The sequence below is a fragment of the Prunus avium genome, chromosome 1 (assembly GCF_965620075.1).
Source record: "Prunus avium chromosome 1, drPruAviu1.hap1.1, whole genome shotgun sequence".
NCBI classification, from domain to species: Eukaryota; Viridiplantae; Streptophyta; class Magnoliopsida; order Rosales; family Rosaceae; genus Prunus; species Prunus avium.
The window spans coordinates 48,768,640-48,787,717 of record NC_142284.1 but is presented as its reverse complement, the minus strand read 5'-3'; the positions used below and the strand labels follow the sequence as shown (position 1 = coordinate 48,787,717).

At 39.2% G+C, this 19,078-nt stretch overlaps 4 protein-coding genes, 1 non-coding gene and 1 pseudogene across 6 annotated transcripts; 2 read left to right on the top strand and 4 right to left on the bottom strand.

The window, feature by feature from the left end:
* Positions 1-1,904: 1,904 nt before the first annotated feature.
* LOC110749448 (Pentatricopeptide repeat (PPR) superfamily protein) lies at positions 1,905-4,959 on the bottom strand. The gene has a single exon (XM_021949563.2). It carries the CDS (start codon positions 4,549-4,551, stop codon positions 2,389-2,391), a length of 2,163 nt encoding a protein of 720 aa, XP_021805255.2. The 5' UTR covers positions 4,552-4,959; the 3' UTR covers positions 1,905-2,388.
* Positions 4,960-5,075: 116 nt separating this feature from the next.
* LOC148297948 (peroxidase 18-like) lies at positions 5,076-6,791 on the bottom strand. Its single transcript, XM_088250536.1, has 4 exons — positions 6,430-6,791; positions 6,078-6,257; positions 5,797-5,962; positions 5,076-5,655 (listed from the first exon to the last, which is right to left on the bottom strand). The coding sequence occupies exons 1-4, from the start codon at positions 6,652-6,654 to the stop codon at positions 5,240-5,242; spliced, it is 987 nt and encodes a 328-aa protein (XP_088106662.1). The 5' UTR covers positions 6,655-6,791; the 3' UTR covers positions 5,076-5,239.
* A 342-nt stretch (positions 6,792-7,133) lies between these two features.
* Positions 7,134-9,933, bottom strand: DBR1 (debranching enzyme 1). The gene is made up of 9 exons (XM_088250508.1): positions 9,700-9,933; positions 9,253-9,410; positions 9,008-9,129; positions 8,636-8,829; positions 8,370-8,552; positions 8,155-8,273; positions 7,883-8,022; positions 7,669-7,788; positions 7,134-7,587 (listed from the first exon to the last, which is right to left on the bottom strand). The coding sequence occupies exons 1-9, from the start codon at positions 9,820-9,822 to the stop codon at positions 7,478-7,480; spliced, it is 1,269 nt and encodes a 422-aa protein (XP_088106634.1). The 5' UTR covers positions 9,823-9,933; the 3' UTR covers positions 7,134-7,477.
* A 1,204-nt stretch (positions 9,934-11,137) lies between these two features.
* LOC110762645 (protein TIC 55, chloroplastic-like) lies at positions 11,138-12,033 on the top strand (annotated as a pseudogene). Its single transcript, XR_002527604.2, has 3 exons — positions 11,138-11,511; positions 11,715-11,817; positions 11,959-12,033. The product of XR_002527604.2 is annotated as a protein TIC 55, chloroplastic-like (transcript).
* On the top strand, positions 12,012-18,693 carry LOC148297947 (protein TIC 55, chloroplastic-like). The gene is made up of 2 exons (XM_088246647.1): positions 12,012-12,150; positions 17,487-18,693. The coding sequence occupies exons 1-2, from the start codon at positions 12,042-12,044 to the stop codon at positions 18,410-18,412; spliced, it is 1,035 nt and encodes a 344-aa protein (XP_088102773.1). The 5' UTR covers positions 12,012-12,041; the 3' UTR covers positions 18,413-18,693.
* On the bottom strand, positions 18,619-18,692 carry TRNAI-AAU (transfer RNA isoleucine (anticodon AAU)). The gene has a single exon. It is a non-coding gene; the product is annotated as a tRNA-Ile (tRNA).
* Positions 18,694-19,078: the final 385 nt, after the last annotated feature.

Genomic DNA, 19,078 nt, shown 5'->3' with positions numbered 1-19,078 from the left:
AAAATCGTCTGTAAAGACAACGCTGTCAATTGTCAACAATATTAGGTTTTTTTGTTCTCTTTTATTGGTTGATTTTTTCACTTTCACACAGAAAAAGAGATAGGAAGCAATCAATCATCCTGTAATCCGCGGCACTTGCTTTTTCAGTGGAGACAGGCTGCTGGGATGGGATGGGGTGGGAGGTCGATGGAATCATGAAATTATTTTTCATGCTTTTATTTGCTCAAAAAGTAAAAATATTGGATTTCAAGTGGTTTCCCACCCACCCAAAATCCCCCCAACCCACTTCTAACGTACTCCACAAGTTAAAAGTCCACTATAACTAACAATTATTCGTTCTATTAAGTAATTCTCTGGCATGCTAATTAATATTTTACTATCTAAATCGTATAACATGACCTCGGGATCAGATTCATAGTTTCACAACATCATACGATATTAGTAACGATACGACCAATAACAATATTAGTATTCATACATATCGTGTATAGGAGCCATGGTGACCTGATCAACATAATTGCACACTTGCCCAACAAATAATTGAGTCCACGAAGACCACACCAATCATCCAACTAATTGAAATTATTACAAGAAAACGAAGTGTTGTTTAATTTAAACAATTGGTCTCTATCATTAGTTCTTTTCAAAAATTATTTTTGGAAAAATTCATTTGTTTATAAATTACTATATTCTCCACTCGGACATCTATGTTCTTAATTTGGCTCATCAATTCAGTTATCTATTGATATTTTCCTTAAACAGTTTGTCGAAATGCCTCAAAAAGGTTGAGGTAGAAACTAATTGTATTAGAGTGAAGAAAAATATCTGAATCCGCCACTATATTCTTACGATCCAAACTGAACTTATCATTTCTGTTCTTCATGATTTTTGAGATTAAGACAATCGTTGTCATAATAATGTAATTGCCTAAGCAGAATTAAAGAAAATGGGTGGCCAGCAAGGTTGGTCCAGCAAAGTTAATATCTTGCGTTTGTTCGATTGTGAATGGGACATCCCTAATTTCTGGTGCAAATAAATAAATTAATAGCTGGAATCTTTTATCATATAGCGAAGATGATCAATTGGAATCTTGCTTGGGTGTGGGGTAGACAGAGAGGTTGTAGTGGGTGGTGGAAGAAAGCTGGAATCTGTCCCAAAAGATGAGTGAGAGAGAGATACTGATGGAGATTTTGATGGCTTAACTTCCAATCATCCTGCATTTCCCAATAGCCAACAAGTAATGTTTTTGATAGGCTTCATCTTCTTTACGCATTTGCCAATTTGGCATGCCCCAATTATTGTTTTTCATCCATTAATTTCCCAATTCCCCCACTCGGATAGTGCACCATTGAAAAAGATGAAAAGGGTTTAATAAAAAAATTTTAAAAAAAAGATTTCTCTGAATCTCTGGATAAAATCCTAACAACCCATTACATCAAATATTATACATCAATCAAACTAATTAACAAGGTTACTTCTATAGTGCCTAAGATTATATCAAATCTTCAAACTAGTAATTAATCATCTGTCACCCGCTGCCAATTTGGTGTTGCAAAATGCCAAAAGAAAACCAACCCAAAGAAACAAATGAAACCCAGAAGGCTTTCTTTCTACAATATAAATGTAATGTAGTTGAGAGAGACTGAGTCAATATTTGGTGCTAGCAAAGCTTCTGAATCTGAAGATACATTTACATTGGGAAAAGATGAGGATACATAAGACAAAGGAAATTCCTGTCATGGCAGCTCATAGCTTTTGGTATTCTAGTGCTTTGTTAAATATTCATCAAGGAATGATCCAAACTACACAAAGATAAAGTTTTATTTTTTATTCACACTCTTGGGATGTTCCCTTCGAAAAGTCATCACCCCTTATGATGTAATAATTGAAATTGTTTATTAAAATATGTTCAATGCAACAGAAAAAACAGAAAATAATGTTTTTAATAAAAGTCCATAACAATATCAACCCTTTAGAAACTAGAGTTCTTGTCTATAAGTGATAGGGTTTCTGTCTCCAATGGCGGGAGTTCCCTTAAAACCTCCCATCACCTTTTCTGGTTCTCACATCAGAAATGTTCTTGTCTATAAGCAAAAGGGTTTTTGCAATAAGTTCACATTAGCAACAAGGCAAGTAACCATGCTTCACAATGAAGTAAAGTAGAAAGAAATCACATTTGCATTTCAACGATTGCTTCATTCCTTAGTAACCAGCCTATGTTCATATTGAATGAGAAATTTGATTAACTTGAACCATTTCCAAAGTCTCAAGTCCCTTTTTTCAGGGGAAAAAAAAGTAATATGCATCAATAGAAGAAATAATGTATCCAACAGCGTATACGGATGTGAAACAAAATTTGGTATCTTGAAAATAGTTGGTGAGCTTGCCTTATGCAGCCAAAGACACTGAATCATAGTTTTGGAGAAGAGCATTATCACAGTACCAGTCCATAGGATCCAAATCATGCATCAAAGCCTTTACATTAGCATCAAAATCCATCCTTTTGATTTCCTCCATTAAAACTCCCAATACACAATATATCTCTTCACAATGGGAGTGGGAACGATCTTCAGCTTTGAAAGAAAAAACCTCATTCTTAATTTCTATCCAACTCCAACCGGGGACTTTTCTCACACCCCTTTCCCTCATAAGCCTCTTTACACTAGCTTTTTCATCCCACCTTTTGAGATGTCCATACATGTCGGAAAGAAGAACATAAGTGCAGTGCTCTTCCGGCTCTAGCTCTAGCAGATAGCCTGCTATTTGACTAGCTAATTCAATATTCCCACAAGCCCTACAGGCACCCAATAAAGTCTTCAAAACCATTGCATCGGGTTTAAAGGGCATTGCTTCAATCAAAGCTTTCGCCTCATCTAGACGCCCAGCGCGCCCATATAGATCCACTGCACAAGCATAATGCTCCATTCGTGGGATTATTCCATAATCAGATTCCATAGACATTAGAAACTTGCAGCCTTGTTCAACCAAACCCATGTGGCTACAAGCTGTTAGAACTGCAACAAAGGTTATATGATCAAGTTTCACATTTTCCTTCTTCATTTGGAAGAAGAGGTCCAGTGCAACATATCCCTGTCCATGCTGTGCATATCCAAAAATAATCGAATTCCAAGTGATTGAGCTGTCTTTAGGGGTCTGTTCAAAGGATTTTCTAGCACCCTCAATGATCCCACACTTAGTATACATAAAGATCAAAGAACTAGCAACAAATTCATTGGACTCAAGCCCTGACTTATGTGCCAAGGCATGTATCTCTTGACCCAGTTGGAGGGTTGCTAAATCTGAACAAGACCTGAGGACAGCTGAGAAGGCATAATGATCAATCTCTACCTCCGCGTATCTCATATGTCCAAAGAATTTCAAGGCATATTCATTCAACCCCAATTGCGATAATCCAGTCAAAATGGAGTTCCAAGAAACACGATCCTTAGACTCCATAGATTTAAATATCTGTAATGCTTCTTCCATGGAATTGCTATTTGACTTGAGATACCTGGCTATCAAAGCATTAGAGATTGGCTCTGATTTTTCTAGTCCCCTTTTTATTACCAATCCATGATAGGATTTTCCATGGTTTTTATGTACTTCTTCAGAATAGGCACTGATGATGCTCGTATAACTGTAAATGTCTGGTTCAAACCCAAGCATTTGCATGTCTATGAAGAGTTTGCAAGCAAGTAGTTCTTTCTTATGAATCAAGTATGCTGCTAGCATGGAATTCCATGTTACCAAATCTCTGCTACCAAAAGCACCATCAAACACTCTTTCAGCATCTTCTATCGACCCACACTCTGAGTATGAAGTGATTGTGGCATTGCACACAGTACTTTTACAATCCAGCCCATGTTTCAGAATTTTACAATGGATTTGCATTGTGGACTTGTAAAACTCAGCATCATCAAGCAATGTCAAGATTGGAGCAATTGCGCCATCTTCAAGCTTCACCCCCTCCTGCTCCATACAATTCATCAACCAAAATGCAGTTTTACGATCATCTACTTGCACAAAACCAGCAATTAATGCATTCCACGACACAGAATTACGTTCTGGCAAGGAATCGAAGACCACATACGCTTCCTCAACTCTCCCACACTTTGCATACATGTCCAAAAGAGCACTTCCCGAATAAACATTACCCGCGTAACCAGTCTTAACAACCATGGAATGCACTTGTTCCCCAAGATCACATTGATAAGCACAAGCGACCCCCTTAAGTATGCTTCCAAATGTATACCCATCAAAATCGAATCCGCATATTTTCATCTCTCTTAGTATCTCCCACGCAGCCTCAAAGTTCCCATAGTTCACATGCCCAGCAATCATTGTATTCCAAGACACAGTGTCTCTTTGGGGCATGTCGTCGAACATTTTGTGAGCAAGAAAAAACTCATGACATCTTGCATATCCATTTAGGATATTGTTGGCGTAGTAAACGTCTGTGAGGGCCCCTAATTTGATTTCCCTACAATGGGTTATCGAAACCTTGCACAAAGCATTCACTGTGCTGCCAAGGAGCGAGTGCAGTGCCCTCATTCATGAGAAGCCACCAATGCCGTTTTCGCTACATAAACAAAGATAAAGCCTTTCCCTTTTTCGAACACCCAACACTAAAAAGAAATTGAATTTACCAACTTGGTCATGCCCATTTGGTCGAGCCAAAAAACAATATAAAAAAGATTCAATTTTGAAGGAAATTCAAAGAAAACGAGGGAAGTAGGCTCTGCTAGTAACTAGTATGGTGTTATGAGTTATGGTGAAGGAAGAGCAATGGAAGACAAACAAACAGAGGTAGCTCTGGGTCCAAGTACGCGCTAGTTCAGGCTACAGAGCTAAGTGGTGGCGGCAACAATGGCGGGTTGAGTTTTGTTTGTTCGAAATATCGGTTTTAAATGGGAAACGGTCACTTTATGTTTCTACGTTTAATTCCCTCCAAATGGATATGTTTTAAATTTAAAATGAAAAAAAAAAGGTTTATATTTTTCTTGAATATGTATGATAACATAAAGATAACATTCATTTTAGTTTTTCTCTTCATTTTACAGAGATGCCAACACCGCAAACAAACGAATAAAGAATTCTTGTAAATTGCAATGTAACATAAACAATATAAAGGTTTTACAAATGCATCTTAAAGTTGTTTTAATTTTAAGCAACTTGTGGCATTGAGGACGTAACGCTTTCAAAGTAAGAACTTGCAAATTTGCAACTATTTTTCATTCTTTCATGCATTAGTTGTTGAACAAGAGGCTCGAATTTCGCCTTCTTCACCATTCTTGACGCCAATGCTAGCAAGCTTCAAGAATGACTGAGCCCAACTCTCAAAGAAAATAACTTGGTCCTGTGCAAAACTCTCCACTTGCTTCCTTGTTCTGTCATCGCTTAACAGGACGGAATCCGATTGCAATAGCCCTCTGTGGGCTAAGAGATTTTGGTAGTATTGATTATCGAACGCAAACGAAGTGTTAGGATCAATTTTAACTGTCGTAGATGGATTTGCGCCCGCAGGGCACTGTCTCATGAGCTCCTCTGCATAAGCATTGTCTAAGGATGTGTCAATGAGTTTGTGTTTCCCTTTGGAGTCTTGTTGGAACCTGTCACTAAATGCACCACAATGAGCTGATCCAATAGTGTGAGCTCCTAGAATAATATCATCAAAGAAAGCAGTTAATGGTGTACCTAGAAGACTTCAACCCCTCATTAAATTTTTCAACTAACAAAAAAGTGGTTCAATCAAACTTCGGCAAGAAAAAACATGTGTCTAGATAAATAAAATTGTACCTGATAGGGTGACAAGGTCATCCAAAGACAACCCTTTAGATACGAAGAGCTTAATCATCTCATCCATTGTAAAACTTGTGTCTACAATATTAGGCCTGACATTTGAAGCTGCAGAAACCTTTCCATCTCTCCTACCAGTTGGAATCTGAACTACAGGTCCCCCAGCCTGTTTTCCAGTCATCACCATACTATAATAAATACCCAACTAGAAGACGCAGAAAAATAAAAAAGAATTAATGAAGAATTAAACATAACAGTTAATGAGGGAGATGAATCTTAACAATTTCAACAGCATCTCTAGCAGCCAAAGCAACAATGTCAGCACAAGAAACAGTTCCTGGACAGAAAATTTCAAGCAATCTTTTTGCTGAATCAATCACTGAAAAGCCACCCAGAGATGTGTTTGCTGGATCACTTCTCTCAGTCCCAGTTCCTTTTAGAAGCACAGATGCATCACAACCCTGAAATCATGAAAAACATTACACAAACAAAACATGCATGAAAGAAGCCACCCATTTTCATGGTTTAAGAAATTTTTTTTTTCTTGGGGGAGGGAGCTTAGTGTCAATTCAAATCAATGCCAAAAGTCAATGAGGCATAATGTATCTAAGAGAGCAAGCTAGAGTTGTTTACCTCCACAAAGCAATCATGGAAGAGCAAGCGAAGGAGCTTCCCAGGGATGGTAGGGTCCATGTCAGAAGCTGAACTGACTGTGTTTCTGACCATGAGCTCAGCAGAAGGGCACGAAGCTGAGTAGAAACTCAATGTGAGCTCATCACAAGAAGCAGAAGCAGCTAAACATAACCACACAAAGAAGACACCATGTGTGTAAAAGAAGGCTGTTGGTCTTTTCTCCATATTGGGTTATTTTCATGGAGCCTAAACCATACAGAGGAATTCTTAAGACATTGACTTCTTGGCTCTTGTATTATTATAGAGCATTCAAAGTCAGAAAATATCAGAGAGAAAGAGACGGATAGGGAGAGAGCAAGAGATAGTTGGGCATGTGGAACCATATGTAAGTTTTATTTAAAGCTCCATTAATGTGGTTTTGGTAATGTCAGAAGGTAGATGGCTTCACTTTGGTTGAGAAAATTACTCATCGCACCAAGAAAAGAAAGAAGCAAAAATAGGATTTTGTGTGGCTCCATGACAGCAACATTTTAGATTATCAGATTCCGACCCCATTTATTAACTCTCGGGAAAATTTGAAAATTGGATAGAATTGATGTCTAGGATGAGATTCACGTGATACATAAGAAGATGAGGAATGCATTGATAGAATTGAAAAAATGGAGACGAAGACCGTGTATTTGAAATAGTACAAGAACTAGTCATGATAAAAAATAAACCTATAAAATTTCATCCGTTAGACGGATGAATGATTTTTACACAAGTCAGTATATCTCTTGTTCTTATTGGGCCAATATGTGATTTGCTCACCCTTACAGAAATTAGACACTGAATAAAAGATAATCTAAAACTAACTGGCCAAAAACAATGAAAATTTTGAAAATAGAGGTCAGACCAGACCAACCTGATAGACCATCCAAGCATATACATGAAATTCGATTACATATACTTCAACTGTGAGAACCTAATGTCATTGATCAGCAAAAATATTTTGAAACTGACAGAAAGACAGATGCCTGAAGAGCAATACAACTACACTACAGGAGCTTCAAATATTTTCAGTTTTAGTATCCACAGCATCTTCGGCAAGTTCTTCCAACTCATCCACATCATCTACATCATCAATGGGAATGTCTTCACTGTTATCTTCAAGAGAACCTACAGAAAGCTTTGAAATTAGTTTTAGGAAAGCATAAAAGAGAAAATTTGTAACAAGGACAGAGAAGAAAAAATTGTTACCTGTACGGATCAATGGAAGAGGACTCCTAGGTACTTGTGATGATTCTGACGTGTTATCAAGAAGGTAAGGAAGTTCCAGAAACTGCAAAAGAGATTCTGTCTGAGGATTCCGAGTGTATTCTGCCAAAAGAAAAATTGTAGTTTTAACATAAGATGTTCTTGTTTATCAACATATCAAATGACATTACACAAAGGATGGCATAATTATCCTTACCAGGAAAGGTACCACTCGGGACAGAGTTAGAGGGATTGTAAGGTGGAGCTGTCTGGGTGAATTCAAAAGGTCTAGCCCCTCTTGCTTGTAACTTTCTCCTGACCCATTGACGACAATCTTGCTTGTCAAGATGTACATTCCTACAGTATAACATACACACTTAGTAGCTAATTTATAATAGAAAAAGACAGTTAAAAGGGTGAAGAGGAAGAAAAGGTTTAACAGTCAGATCATCGGTAGCATTCACAATACATTTCTAAAGAGGTACACACCAAAAATTTGCACTTCTATTTGTGAGAGGGAAATTAGAGTTAAATCGTCGAGTTATTTCTAGCCATTCTTCATCATACTGGATTTCATAAGGGCCTGGCTCAGATTCAATTTCAATAACCTAAAAAACCAGAAAATGTCACACATAGAACTATTAGCTACCAGCAATGACTCCAGGGAACACCCTATATATTACATTCAAAATCACATCAAATACCTGCAGAAATTTGCGTCCTGGTTGGCACTTGTCAAGGGCAAGAAAGTTTGTCACTGAACCATCTTCCTCGTGCTGAACAAGAGCAGCAAATTTGCAGTGTAGATGAGCTGAAAACCAATAAGGTGGTTTCAGTTTTTCTAGCAATTGAGCAGCTGGTTTACTCCCAAGATTTCTTTCCTGAACCTAATGACATTTTAAACGACACAAGATATTTAAAATCATACCAATCAAAGCTTACCAACTCATTTTTCCATTCTTGCAATTACCTCCTTCTCAAAAAAAGGTTTGTCCCGAACAAGTTTCTTCCAGTCCCCACAATCAGTGATGCCAACAGGCCAATCATGTGAAAGAAAAATATCAATTGGTTCCTCAACTTGCATGAGTTTGTGGACATCATATTCACGAACATGATATATGGACCTGATAGTACTCTCATTATAAGGAGGCCTCTCATAGTGCCCTGCTCAGGAGGAGGAATAAGTTACCCTTGTTATAACACCCCATGTAGCAATAATTGCCCATACCATAGCTATACTTAAGAATAAGAACAATATCCAAACATAAATAACTATGTTTCACCAACAAACGATAAGCAAGTAATAAACATCTGGAATGACACAAATTTAAAGCAAACTAACCTTTGCAATAATTGTGCCGGTTGTAAATTCCAGACAGCCCACCAATTCGAATGTTTCCAAACTTGACTACCCCAGCAAACCCCAAGAAGTATATATTAGGTGCTGCCCACCCTCCATAATACCTGAAAAACAGAAAAAACAAGTAAAAATCACCGGGAAAATGGCAAGACATGATTCATTAAAAAAACGACAAACAGAAAAATTGGAAGGGAATGCTATAGCTTATAGCTGAAGAAGGGACTCACAGTTCCCACAAATAATTAGAAGCTTCGTGATTTCCACCGATGAATATTGTGGGGAACGGAGCAACTTCCTCGCCGGAATAGTATTTCCAGAAGGTCTTCATGTCCCGATATTTTCGAGGCACATTTAAACTCTCTAAGTCCTTCTCATTCCTCACAGCCTAATTTCACGAAAACATTTACATATAAACCAATATTGTCCAATTTCAGAAACAAGCAAACAAATAAAAAAGCTTGAAACTTTAGGGCAAATAAGCAAAGAACGAAACTACAAGTTGCAAGTTTTGGGGCAATTTGAAAACTTTCAGGCCCACTTAAGCTCTCCAAATCCTTGTCATTCCTCACAGCCTAGTTCTTCCGAAAACAATTGTATTCAACTAAACATCGTTAAATTTCAGAAACAATTCAATGAAGAAAAAAGCTCGAAATTTGGGCAAGTGGGTAATGTACCTGAAAGTCGCCGCAGCAGAGGAGAAGGTCGATTTTGGTGCTGTGAAGTTTTTCGTAGTGTTGGAGGGTTCTGTAGACATTGTCGAGGTCGCCATGCATACAACCTTCTACTGCGATTTTCATTCTGATTCCCAAATCCGAGCCACAAGCTGGAGTGCAGGGAACCCAACCCAATACCAGGGTTTAAGCGAAGCTTCCCTTTGGGTTTTCTTTACCGCTTTTTTAAGACGGATTTTTGCCCAATACTGAGGTGGATTGAATTTTGAACTAATTAATATATTTATCAAAAAAGACAAAAAATGGTAAAATATTCAAAATACCAGAAAATACTTTTGGTTAATGCAAACATTAAGAATTGAAATTATTAATTAAATAAGGATGATATGATAAATTCACACTTTTTCATATTAAAAAAATTTAAAATTAAAAGAAAAATCGAATAATGGATCCTATTTTTATGAAACACAACTACTCATTATCTTTTTTAATTTTAAAATAAATTTAAATTTTTTTTCAAAAAAGCCTCTTGTAGGCATGAAAGCGCGTGCGGAGAGACTAGTATTTATAATAAATAAAACTTATTATTATTGAACCTCTTTTGATAAAAGAAACAAGGATAAAAAGATGTATTGAACCGAAATTTTAATTATGAAAAGAAAAACACTAATGGATGTTAGTTTCTAAATCATAAAGCAATTCTAGAATTTCTCAAAAATAAAAAAATAAAAAAATTCGTAAAGTAATAGACTACAAAATTTTAATGTGTTAATTTTCTCTAAGACATATTTTTAGGGTGCCATAAACATTATAAGCTAAGTAAAACCTAATAAGTTTGATTAAAAAAGGTTGAATATTGGGTTTTCTTCTTTCTTGACACAAGTAATGTTTTTTTTTTTTTTAGAGTAAGCGATAATTGTATTCATAACTTCTTAGCTCACAAGCAACATTAAATGATAGAGGTATCGAATAATTAGCTCACATACATGGGTCAATGCTCTTGAACTTCTTAAACTACAAATTCCTTGAAAATATTGAATTGAAAAAAAAAAACATATAATCAACTGAAAATCAAATTCCAAATGCAATAAGCAGACCAATCAGAACAGAAACTCTAATTACTAAGAGAACATTACGAAATTCTCATGATAAAAGTTGAAACGTTTTTCACGTCACATTGACGAAACGGTGTCGAAGTGGGTCACATGTTTCCCTTTTAAGGCAACTACATATGGAGATTTCATCACACAAATCAAAAGTAGCACAGCAACATTTCAATAAAAAAAGAGGGACTTTTCCGAACGTCCCAGAGCCTTGCAAGCAACGCCAACCACCACACAAAACATCACCTTCTCCACTCTCTCTCTCTCTCTCTACTAATCAGTCTCTCTCTCTCTCTCTTTTAATCTCAAATGATCAGAACATAACTGTGCATTAATAATTTGATCAGCGGCAGAAACATGGTATCAAACCATTTCCATTAATATTCACAAATAAAAAGAGCCACAAAATTAGTTGTAATGCAGTCACTGATGATATCAAACACACGGCTGCTGCACCTCCTCCACTTGATCATGATCTCAAAGAAGAGGAACAAGATCACAGGGTTCTAGTGAGTCCTTCCGGTGAAGAAGAGGACAGAGGTGAAAGGGTCGTGGCTGAATATGATTGGACAGAAGAATGGTACCCTCTGTATCTAACCCAGGACCTGCCAGAAGATGCACCTTTAGGCCTTACTGTGTTTGATGAGCAGCTCGTTTTGTATCGTGATGGCTCTGGTCTGCTTCGCTGTTACGAGGATCGTTGCTCTCACAGGTAAAAACTTAATACTGTTAGTAATCTCATGATTCATAACCTCTTTTCATTGACAAAATCTTAAGTGAAAATCTTGTTTTTCTTTCCTCTGTTTCGTCTTCTGTTTTGCTTCCTCTGTTTTGTTACCTTTTGAGTTTCTACTTCACGGCTAACAAAAAGTGAATTCTTTGGTGTGTGTGTGTTTTTTTTTTCTTTCTTTGAAGGCTTGCAAAAATATCAGAAGGCCAGTTGATTGATGGAAGACTGGAGTGTTTATATCATGGTTGGCAATTCCAAGGCCAAGGAAAATGTGTAAAGATTCCACAGGTAATATGTATGTGTCTAATGAGTATTTGTAATTCAAAACTTTTTGTTTCATTTCATTATATATGGTTCCCATTTTAATTGATTTAACAATATTCCACACTAATCAAGGGACCTTAATTGATCTCTGCATGCACTATACAGCTCCCATCTGATGCTAAAATTCCTAAAGCAGCTTGTGTTAAAGCATATGAGGTGAGGGACTTCAAGGTGTTGTTTGGGTTTGGATGTCTCACAAAAAAACACCCAAACCCAACAAGCTACCTTGGTTTGAAAACTTTGACAGGCCAGGCTTTGATTATTCTTCAACAATCCATGATCTCCCTTATGAACACTCTATTCTGTTAGTCAAGTCATAAGAGTTAGGCAAGTAAGTTAGGCAAGTAAGTTAGGCAAGTCATAATTAGGCAAGTCATAGTTAGGCAAGTCTTAGTTAGGTATGTTTACATTTTCCATGTTTTAGGGAGACACAAATCCTGGAAATGCTCCATGGTTTTGTATACTTGTTTGTAACTAATAGTTACCCTTTCTACATTGTGTATAAATATCTCCATGATAGCAATACAAAGATATAAGGGAGAATTCTCTGCAAAACATCTATTATTCCTCACTCTTTACTCTCTCAATTACACTATATTTGACATGGTATCAGAGCAATCGATTTTGGTTGCCTCTGCATAACCTTATCCTTGCCTAACTCTACTTACCCTTGCTCATACTTTGCTGCTGTATTGCTCCTACCTCTACCCTTGCCTTGCCTCTACACTTTGCTGAAAATTGTGCTCTTGTTTGCTGAAGTTCTAAGCTATCTTCCGCTGCATCTCTTTACCTCTTTCCTGTACCAATTTTCCAGCACCAACTTTTCCTCTTCCCAGCATCAATCTCTTCACCTATTTACCTCATGGAAGACACCACCAACTCCACTGCCGACTCCTCTAAGATCGACTCCACCAAAAGCGACTCCACAACTCCACCACTCCGGTCCTCTCATGATTACTCTCAAATTACTCCTGATAAGTTGGATGGGTCCAACTATCCTGCATGGTCTCGTAGTGTTCGCTTGGCCATCACTGCTCGTCGTATGGCTGGTTTCATTAATGGTAAAAAAATTGCACCTGCCATTGATGATCCTAGCTATGAAACTTGGGATGAAGACAACTGTTTGGTGCAGTCATGGCTCCTCAATTCCATGACCAAAAATGTACGTGCCTTATTTGACCATTGCTCAACGGCTTATGCGGTGTGGGATGCATCTCGGAAGACTTACACTGTTACTCAGAATAGCTCCAAGTTGTACCAACTCCGTCGCCAGTCCGTCACCACCTCTCAAAATGGTGAGCCTGTGAATGTCTTCTATGAAAAGTTACACATCATATGGCAGGAAATTGACAGCCTCCGTCCCTGCAAACATACCAATCCCGATGATGTGGCTCTTCATCAACAAGCACTTGAAGTTGAACGTGTGTACGATTTTTTGGGAGGACTCGATCCCAACTTTGATTCCGTTCGTAGTCGGATTCTTGCTATGAACCCGCTTCCAGCAGTCATTGAAGCTTATGCACTTGTGGTAGAAGAAGATAACCGACAATCCTCCATGCTTGGCGGGGGAAGTGCAATGGCCGTCAAGCCCTATCGACCACCACACCGTACGTCCTCCGGATTTCCCCCCCGGGGTCCCAAAACTGACGATGCAAAGGGAACTCAGAAGTGCACTCATTGTGGTGGTAATCATCTTGTTGAGAAGTGCTTTAAGCTTCATGGTTATCCTGAGTGGTGGGATGCTCTCAAGTCCCGCAACAAAACTCCCAAGGCAGCATGTGTTATAACTACCGATGCTTCTCCATCTTCCACTCTACTTTCTGACTCCGAATCAGGTACACGACCCACTACATGGATAATTGATACAGGTGCCACTGATCATATGACTTTTGACTCTACTATGTTTTCCACATTATCTTCTAAGTCTTGTCATCCATACATTACTAGTGCCAATGGAGTTCCTTCTAATGTTGCTGGTGAAGGAACTATATCACTTTCCCCTTCCTTATCTTTATCTCATACACTACTTGTTCCCTCCATCAATTGCAATTTGCTGTCTGTTGGAAAATTACTTGACTCACATAATTGTTATGCCACATTCTATCCTTCCCATTGTATTTTTCAGGACCTCACGACTCACGCGACGATTGGGCATGGTAAACGAAGAGGGGGGTTGTATTCCTTGACGGTATCTCCACCACCAAGGGCAGCTCATACTCATAGTTCCAGCTCACAAGCTCGAAATCAACACCAGATTTGGCTCTGGCATCGTCGTCTAGGGCATCCATCATTTGGCTATCTTCAACGTTTGTTTCCGTCTTTGTTTCGTGGCTTAGATAATCACCAGTTTCAGTGTGAAACCTGTGTATTGGCCAAAAGCCATCGAACTGTTTTTCCCTTAAGTGATAATAAGACAGAATTTCCTTTTGATTTGGTTCACTCTGATGTTTGGGGTCCTGCTAAAGTCTCTTCCAATGGCAAAAGATGGTTTGTTACATTTATTGACGATTGCACTCGCATGACTTGGGTATACTTACTTGCTCATAAAAGTGATGTTTCCGCTGCAATCCGTGAATTTCATGCTATGATTACCACACAATTCCAAGCCTCCATCAAAGTATTCCGGTCTGATAATGGTGGGGAATATGTGAACAAGGTCTTGGAACAATTTTTTCGAGACCACGGCATCATTCATCAAACCTCCACACCTTTTACTCCACAACAAAATGGTGTCGCAGAGCGAAAGAATCGACAATTACTTGAGGTTGCTCGTGCATACATGCTGGATCAATCGGTCCCTCACTACTTATGGGGACATGCCCTCCTTTCTGCAGTCTATGTCATTAATCGAGTGCCTAGTAGTGTTTTGAAGTTTGAAACTCCACTGAACACCTTGGCTCGTCACGTCTCTCTTCCTACAGTCCTCAAGTTGCCTCCTCGCATATTTGGTTGTGTTGTATATGCTCATGTTCCATCTCATCAAAGAAGTAAACTGGACCCTTGTGCCATTCGTTGTGCGTTCGTTGGGTATGGATCAAATCAAAAAGGATACAAGTGTTACCATCCTCCTACTCGCAAGCTCTTTGTCACTATGGATGCCACATTCCATGAAGATTTATCATACTTTAAAACTGTTACGCTCCCTTCTCTTCAGGGGGAGAGGAGGAATGAAGAGAAGGAAAACAAGGCTCAAGAAGAAAATCAAGTCTGTTCAAAAGCGACCGGTCGCCCGGACCTCAGCGACCGGTCGTCGTGCTCCAACAACACTGAAAATCGTCCTGAAACGACCGGTCGCCTCCCAGAAACGACCGGTCGCTTTTTCACAGAGTCAAAAATGCCGGAAACGACCGGTCGCCTTCCAGAAACGACCGGTCGCTTTTGTACAGATTCAGAAACGACCGGTCGCCCAGAAGCCAGCGACCGGTCGCCGAGACTTGAAACTGGATATCTGGACAGCAATGAAGGTACAGAAACATTATCGTTCTTATTTGGTGAAGATCCCGGAGATGACAATCCAAATGTTTGCTGTGATCAACTACAAAATACAACCCCTTCTTCTCAACCATCGGACCAATCGTCTCGTGATGAAGAAACACTCGAGGTAATTCCCGAACCACCTAATCCTATACCATACACTCTCCCACCTAGGACCACTAGAGGAAAACCCAAACCTCAATATTGTCCTGACCTTGCTGCCAAGTCTAAATATCCCATTAATAACCATGTTTCAACTCATAGATTGTCAAAGTCATATGCATCATTTGTCAATCAATTATCTACTGTATGTGTTCCAAATAAGTGGCAGGATGCTATAACAGATTCCAGATGGGCTGAAGCAATGGCAATTGAAATGGAAGCTCTGGAAAAGAATTCTACATGGGAGATGGTTCAGTTACCACAAGGGATGAAACCAGTTGGATGTCGGTGGATATACACTGTTAAATACAAAGCTGATGGATCCATAGACAGATACAAAGCTCGATTAGTAGCCAAAGGGTATACACAAACATATGGAATTGACTACCATGAGACATTTGCACCTGTTGCCAAGATCAACACTGTTCGTGTTCTAATGTCATTGGCTGCAAATCTTGATTGGCCACTACTGCAGTATGATGTAAAGAATGCGTTCCTTCACGGGGACTTGCAAGAAGAAGTGTATATGGAACCACCACCAGGGATCTCTACGACATTCGGTCCCAACACCGTTTGCAAGCTGAAAAAATCACTATATGGGCTCAAGCAGTCGCCACGAGCTTGGTTTGGAAGATTCACTGATTCCATGAAGCGTTTTGGATACTCTCAGAGTCACTCGGATCACACTTTATTCTTAAAACGTCGTGGTAACAAACTGACGGCCCTCATCATCTATGTTGATGATATGGTGGTTACCGGTAATAACAATGAAGAAATGAAGAATCTGCAGAAGCTCCTTGCTAGTGAATTTGAGATGAAGGACTTGGGTGAGTTACAATATTTCCTTGGCATAGAAGTTGCTAGATCAAAACATGGCATATTTCTATCCCAACGAAAATATGTGTTAGATTTGCTAACAGAAACTGGAATGCTTGATTGCAAGCCAGCTGACACACCTATTGAGCAGAACCACAAGTTAGGGATGTATCCAGATCAAGTACCCACTGACAAAGAAAGGTATCAAAGGTTAGTTGGGCGACTGATCTATCTGTCACACACACGCCCCGACATAGCTTATGCTGTAAGTATGGTGAGTCAGTTTATGCATCAACCGAGTGAGACACACATGAATGGAGTAACTCGGATTCTGAGGTACTTGAAGGCTGCCCCTGCAAAAGGATTAATGTTATCCAAACATACACATATGTACCCGGAAGGATACACAGATGCTGATTGGGCAGGATCCATCACAGATAGACGGTCTACATCTGGATACTTTACATTTGTGGGTGGCAACTTAGTCACTTGGAGAAGTAAGAAACAAAAAGTTGTGGCTAGATCAAGTGCTGAAGCAGAATTCAGGGGAATGGCTCAAGGAGTGTGTGAATTGCTCTGGTTACGGAGATTACTGAAGGATCTTGGAGTTAAACCCTTAAAAGCTACAAACTTGTACTGTGACAATAAAGCTGCTATCGAGATAGCACATAACCCAGTACAACACGACCGTACCAAACATGTGGAAGTCGACCGACACTTCATCAAAGAAAAGCTTGAAAGTGGTATAATTAAGTTTCCGTTTGTAAACTCGGAAAACCAACTTGCCGACATTCTGACAAAGGCCGTATCAAGTAAAGTTTTCTATGCCTCACTTGACAAGTTGGGCATGCGTGATATCTTTGCACCAACTTGAGGGGGAGTGTTAGTCAAGTCATAAGAGTTAGGCAAGTAAGTTAGGCAAGTAAGTTAGGCAAGTCATAATTAGGCAAGTCATAGTTAGGCAAGTCTTAGTTAGGTATGTTTACATTTTCCATGTTTTAGGGAGACACAAATCCTGGAAATGCTCCATGGTTTTGTATACTTGTTTGTAACTAATAGTTACCCTTTCTACATTGTGTATAAATATCTCCATGATAGCAATACAAAGATATAAGGGAGAATTCTCTGCAAAACATCTATTATTCCTCACTCTTTACTCTCTCAATTACACTATATTTGACATATTCTTCTGGAGAATCTCATGGATCCTGCCCACATTCCAATCTCACATGACAGGACGGGTTTTACCGCGAAAATAGAAAATGCACAGCCGCTGAGATTCGAGGTGACTGAGAGGACTGATAGAGGTTTTGCAGGCTATTGGGGTAAGGCAAAAGACCAATCCTTGCCTTACTTCTTAAAGTTTGAAGCACCTGGTGTTATTGAAAACACAAGGGAACTTGTAGACAAGAATGGTGAGAAGCACTACTCTGTTGGTCTCTTCCTCTGTAGACCAACAGGACAGGGAAAATCCATGGCCATTATGAGGTTTGGAGCCACCAAGCAATCCCCTTTGGCTAAATTGTTCCCAGATTGGTACTTCCATCACATTTCATGTACAGTTTTTGAGCAAGATATGGGATTTCTCTCATCTCAAAATGAGATACTTTTGAAGGAAAAATCTCCCACAAAAAATCTGTACCTTAATTTGAAATCATCTGATGTATGGGTAGCTGAGTATTGGAAATGGGTGGACAGAGTAGGGCATGGCATGCCTTATCATGTTGGGCACAGGACTATATCATTGCCCAGTGAGCCAGCCATGGTAGAACATGCACCAGCAGGACTTGTTGCTAGTGTTTCAGCATCTCAACCAGCTAAGGGAGGCATTGGAAGCCTGCATGTTCCGAATCGGACCAACCGGTATTTCAGGCATGTGATTCATTGCAAAGGGTGCAGAGATGTTGTGAAGAGTTTTGAAGCCTGGAAAATTGGTCTTTCTGGTATTGCTCTTGGGCTGATCTCAGTGGCTATTTTAGTGTCTGGGAGGCAGTGGAAAGCCATTTTGCTGGTGTCAGTGGCTGTGTTCTCAGCTGGAGCTTATGCATGCTCAGCTGCCGTTGCATTGAATACGACAAACTTCATAAGAACACTCAGGAGATTGTGATTTTTGAGTCATAATCCATCATCATGTGGAAATATTTCCAAGCCAACTTAGCCAAGTAAACATGATTGTGTATGTATTGGTATCTCCTCTAATTTTCAAACTCACAGGCATCAAATGAACATGCACACCTCCCCTCCACTTGATCAAAAGGACTAGAAACAACAACAAAAATAGAAGCGGGACGAAATAAAAAAATAAAAGAACTATGGCCCATGCAGGTCTCGAACCTGCGACCTTCGCGTTATTAGCACGACGCTCTAACCAGCTGAGCTAATAGGCCAGTTGTTAATGATATCAAGTTTTATCATTTTATATCGTAGTATCATCATTTTTCTGGTCCTGTTTTCAAGAGGTGTTCGGGCCCAAACGAAAGTAAACAGAAATATTCATGGGCCTGGCCATACCACAAGAACTGGGTCTGGGGTAGATTCATAACATTGCATGGAAGCCCAAGTTATGAAGACCTGTCCTTAATGATAAGGGTCATTAACAGTCCAAGGAGATGGTGGAGAAGAGAAGAGTCCTCATCAGCCTCACACAAGAACAGTCCTTACTCCTGGGATGTTTGTACTATGGTGAATATGTACATATACATATAGTGATGTGCTTCCCTTTCATGGTCTGCCCTCTACTTGAAGTTAGGGATGACTTGTATGGGTTTGGATG

Excerpts from the sequence above, each read along its gene's own strand:
- LOC148297948 (XM_088250536.1), bottom strand. The coding sequence starts at position 6,654 with ATGGAGAAAAGACCAACAGCCTTCTTTTACACACATGGTGTCTTCTTT. Across the intron at positions 6,258-6,429 it reads TCCATGATTGCTTTGTGGAG|GGTTGTGATGCATCTGTGCT; the intron begins GTAAACAACTCT and ends TCATGATTTCAG. Across the intron at positions 5,963-6,077 it reads CTAGAGATGCTGTTGAAATT|GCTGGGGGACCTGTAGTTCA; the intron begins GTTAAGATTCAT and ends ACTGGAAAACAG.
- DBR1 (XM_088250508.1), bottom strand. The coding sequence starts at position 9,822 with ATGAAAATCGCAGTAGAAGGTTGTATGCATGGCGACCTCGACAATGTC. Across the intron at positions 9,411-9,699 it reads TCTGCTGCGGCGACTTTCAG|GCTGTGAGGAATGAGAAGGA; the intron begins GTACATTACCCA and ends TCGTGAAATTAG. Across the intron at positions 8,830-9,007 it reads CCGGCACAATTATTGCAAAG|GGCACTATGAGAGGCCTCCT; the intron begins GTTAGTTTGCTT and ends CCTCCTGAGCAG.
- LOC110749448 (XM_021949563.2), bottom strand. The coding sequence starts at position 4,551 with ATGAGGGCACTGCACTCGCTCCTTGGCAGCACAGTGAATGCTTTGTGC.
- LOC148297947 (XM_088246647.1), top strand. The coding sequence starts at position 12,042 with ATGTCTCACAAAAAAACACCCAAACCCAACAAGCTACCTTGGTTTGAA. Across the intron at positions 12,151-17,486 it reads TGATCTCCCTTATGAACACT|ATATTCTTCTGGAGAATCTC; the intron begins CTATTCTGTTAG and ends ACTATATTTGAC.